General features: G+C 43.5%; 1 protein-coding gene across 1 annotated transcript; it reads right to left on the bottom strand.

Annotated features, from left to right (window-relative positions):
• Positions 1-2,060: 2,060 nt before the first annotated feature.
• Positions 2,061-3,569, bottom strand: LOC142875597 (U5 small nuclear ribonucleoprotein 40 kDa protein). The gene has a single exon (XM_076010332.1). It carries the CDS (start codon positions 3,553-3,555, stop codon positions 2,479-2,481), a length of 1,077 nt encoding a protein of 358 aa, XP_075866447.1. The 5' UTR covers positions 3,556-3,569; the 3' UTR covers positions 2,061-2,478.
• Positions 3,570-3,987: the final 418 nt, after the last annotated feature.

Here is a 3,987-nt window from a genome sequence, read left to right as displayed (position 1 = left end):
TCTAATTGGATTATTTTTACTGTTGAGTTTTTACTCATATTCTAGATATGAGGGCTTTGTCAGATATGTGGTTTACAAGTATTTTCTCCTCTTTATAGCTTGTCCTTTCATTCTCTTAACAGAATCTTTTGCAGAACCAAAGTTTTTAATTTTGAAGTCCAAATGATCAATTTTTTTCTTCTATGGATCATGCTTTTAGAACCTATGAACTCTTCACTGACTCCCAGGATCCATATGATTTCTCCTATGCCTTCTTATAATAGACAAAAGTTGGAAAACAATCAAAGTGCCCCTCAATAGGAGAATGGTTGAACAAACTGATACATCCATGCCTATGCTGCCCAATAAAGAGAAACAAATTATTGATGCTTGTAATGAAATGTATGGTCAAGAGGCTTAGGCTAAGTGAAAAAAAAAATCAATCTCAAAAGATCACACATACTGGCCAGGCACGGTGGCTCATGCCTGTAATCCTAGCACTCTGGGAGGCCGAGGCAGGCGGATTGCTCGAGGTCAGGAGTTCGAAACCAGTCTGAGCAAGAGCGAGACCCTGTCTCTACTATAAATAGAAAAAAATTAATTGGCCAACTAATATATATAGAAAAAATGAGCCGGGCATGGTGGCGCATGCCTGTAGTCCCAGCTAGTTGGGAGGCTGAGGCAGGAGGATCGCTTGAGCCCAGGAGTTTGAGGTTGCTGTGAGCTAGGCTGATGCCACGGCACTTACTCTAGCCTGGGCAACAGAGTGAGACTCTGTCTCAAAAAGAAAGATCACATACTATATGATTCCATTTACATAACATTCTTCAAGGGACAAAATTATGAAAATGGAAAACAGATTAGTGGTCACCAGGCATGGGGTGGGGGGAGGTGTGACTACAAAAAAACAGCACAAGGGCGATCTTGTGATGATGGTCCAGTTCCACATCTTGGTGGTTACAGGAACCTGCACACTTGATACAAGGGCACAGAATGATGCACATTTTACCAGTGTCACTTTCCTGGTTTGGATGGTACTACAGCATGTGAAAGATAAACAGCTGTGGAAACTGGGTGAAGGATATTAGTACTTCACAATTCCTGTGAATCTATGATTATTTTAAAATTTAAAAAACTTAAATGTACATAAAATAAAAAAATATTAAAAGGCAAGAAAAGCCATGCACACACTTGATAAAAATAAAATAGTACAAAATGGTTAATGATGAAAATAAATCTCTATACTACTCCAGACCCCCAGCCAAAGTCCTCTCCAAACACTCCAACAGTTAGTAAGTTTCTTGTGTACACTTCCAGAAAATCTCTAGGAACGTGCAAAATCCTATGTATTTTTCCCACTTCTCTAGCTTTTGTCTTAGACTGGTCTTTATTTTATTTTATATGTATTTAATATAGCTTAAGAAAAAAATCAGTAATTTTTAACAGCAGTGTTAGATTTTATTGTGACTATACTATAATTTGTTTAATCAACCTCTGCTGTTTTTGGTAATTTTTTATTGGAAACTGCTGTAATAAACATCATTATATGACTTCATACCAGTATAGTCATAGGATACACTCCAAAAAAAAAAAAAAATACAGCCTGTGGATCAAAGGGCATGTGGAATTGTAATTCAGATAAATTTTGCCAAACCATCCTCCAAATAACATTCTTATCAGTAATGAAGGAAAGTACCATTTCCCTAACCCTCTCACGAATACAATACATTTTCAAGATTTGATGGTTGCTAATCTGGTGGGTACAGTAATTTCATGTTTAAATTTGTCTTTCTATAATGGCAAATGAAGTTTTAAGTATGTGATAATTTTATAGTATTTAGGATACGGAAAATGCCGGGCGCCAGGACACGGCTGCTAGCCGCCTCCCCGTGGCCGTGCCTCTCCGTGGGCCAGCGCTGCGCGTGGCCAGTTGGAGGGGGCCGCGGGCCGCCCCGCAGCAGAGAGCCGCCCGGCCGCGTGCGGAATGCGGCTGGGCCCACATGCTGCACCCTAGATTACGGCCACGCTGCTCGCGTGATCCCGATTGGGTAATTTTTGAATCTCACTATTTTTTTTTTCTTGTAAAAAGACATCTATTTGGCTTTTAATATAAAATGACTCAAAGAAACACAGAAAGAACATATCATACAAGCCAGATGCTGAAAAAAAAAAAAATCCCAACCAACAGATTTGTCATATTCCCTGTCTTCGGCCTGGATTAGAAAACAGGAAACTACAAACCAATCAATATCTGTCCCTTTGAAGAAAACATATTTAAAAAAAAAAGTCCCTGAAATCTGACAGGTGGTTTTTAGAGGCCACTGGGAGCTTCCTGGTGAAATGGGATAGAAGTGTTTTTTGGAATATGGCCACTGCCTCCTGTTTCTTGTTCATGACGGTCATCTCAAGGGAGGATGCTCGCCTGGGCAACATGTGACGCCACTTGTGCCGTCTGAGGTCTCACCGTCAAGCAGCCTTGTAGTCTTCCACCCCGTATCTTCACTGAATCTCACCCATGTATAGTCTCTTGTCACTGGATGCTGAGAGAATGATAGGCTCGTCGGGGTGGAAAGCCACTTCATTGATGGAGCCAGCATGGCCCGGCAGCTTATACAATATTCTCCTGCTGGTGGTATCCCACACATACACAAACCTGTCAGCTGAGCCAGCTGCTATTTTGCTTCCATCGGGTGACCAAGAACATCTCAGAAGATTCTTTTCAAAGTTGTGTACATTTCCTTGAAATATCTTTACACACCTCTCCTTGGGGGCAAATGGCCTGACATCCCAGACACGAACTGTATTGTCCATTGCATTGGACAAGAGATAAGAGCCTTCAGAACTTAAACTCAGGCCAGTCACTGAATCCGCATGGCCTCTCATGGTGTAAGTCAGCTTATTTTGGCGCAGGTCCCAAACCTTGATATCGTTGTCTATTCCACCAGAAATAATCTGATCACTTGTATCATTGAAGGTCACAGCTAACACCTGGTATGTATTCTGAAATGTCTGAATGGCTGCTTTCTTCCGGATGTCCCAAAGCTTAACTGTACCATCATCACTGCCAGTGCAGACAAGCTGGGGGCCCCTCCTAGCTGGATAACAGGAATTCACGAAGGAAGTATGCCCCTTTAGCCTTTTAACTCTCTCGCCTGTTTCACTATCCCACACTGCCACAGTTTTATCGGTGGATGCTGAGAAGAGCATACTGCCGTCTGTGTTATAATGCAGTTCCATCACTGCTCCACTGTGTCCCTTCAATGTGGCATAGTTATCACAGTCACCATAGACATTCCACAATAGTATCAGTCGGTCAAATCCTGCAGATGCTAAGGTGGATCCATTGGGGTGAAACTTGCAGCAGTATACTTCCCCTTCATGTCCTGAGAGCAGCATGATTGGGGCTTGAAGGGAGGAACACCTTGGAGGTCCCGCTTGCAGCAGAGCTCCCGGCGTCGCCTGCTGCTGCCCCGCTCCCGGGCCCGACCCCGCCGCTCCCAATAGCAACTCATGCCGCTGCCGCTTAACTGGGACCAGCGGCAACTCCGGACCTTTACGCTTCTGCTGTTCTATCATGGCGGTAACCGCTCTCTTCCTGAATCTCACTATTTTTGACTGGAAGTTAAAGCCTGTAGTTGATTGGACGCTTTTTGAGTCCTACCAAGGGCATAAAAACAGGAGGAGAACAAGGAAGGGGGCGGAAGGGTCGGAAGATCGGAGGACCCGAAGAGAGCTGTGACACCAGGTGTGCTGAGCCTGCCGTGGAAAAATAAAGACGGTTCTCCGACACATTGACGCAACATTTAAAGCCTTTCTTTTTTATGTGTGTTTTGTTTTTGTTTTAAATGGGACTGACATAGAAAAATTAGCTGGTTATCAAGGTGGGCACCTCTAGTCAGAGCTACTCGGGAAGCTGAGGCAGGAGGATCGCTTCAGCCCATGAGTTTGAGGTTTCAATGATCTATGATGACGCCATTGCACTCGAGCCTGGGCAACAGAGCAGAAAAT

The sequence above is a fragment of the Microcebus murinus genome, chromosome 14 (assembly GCF_040939455.1).
Source record: "Microcebus murinus isolate Inina chromosome 14, M.murinus_Inina_mat1.0, whole genome shotgun sequence".
NCBI lineage: Eukaryota > Metazoa > Chordata > Mammalia > Primates > Cheirogaleidae > Microcebus > Microcebus murinus.
Note: the sequence above shows the minus strand (reverse complement) of the source record. Positions and strands in the feature narration are given on the sequence as shown.

Bases quoted from the DNA above. Each gene is read 5' to 3' on its own strand.
- LOC142875597 (XM_076010332.1), bottom strand. From the start codon at position 3,555: ATGATAGAACAGCAGAAGCGTAAAGGTCCGGAGTTGCCGCTGGTCCCA.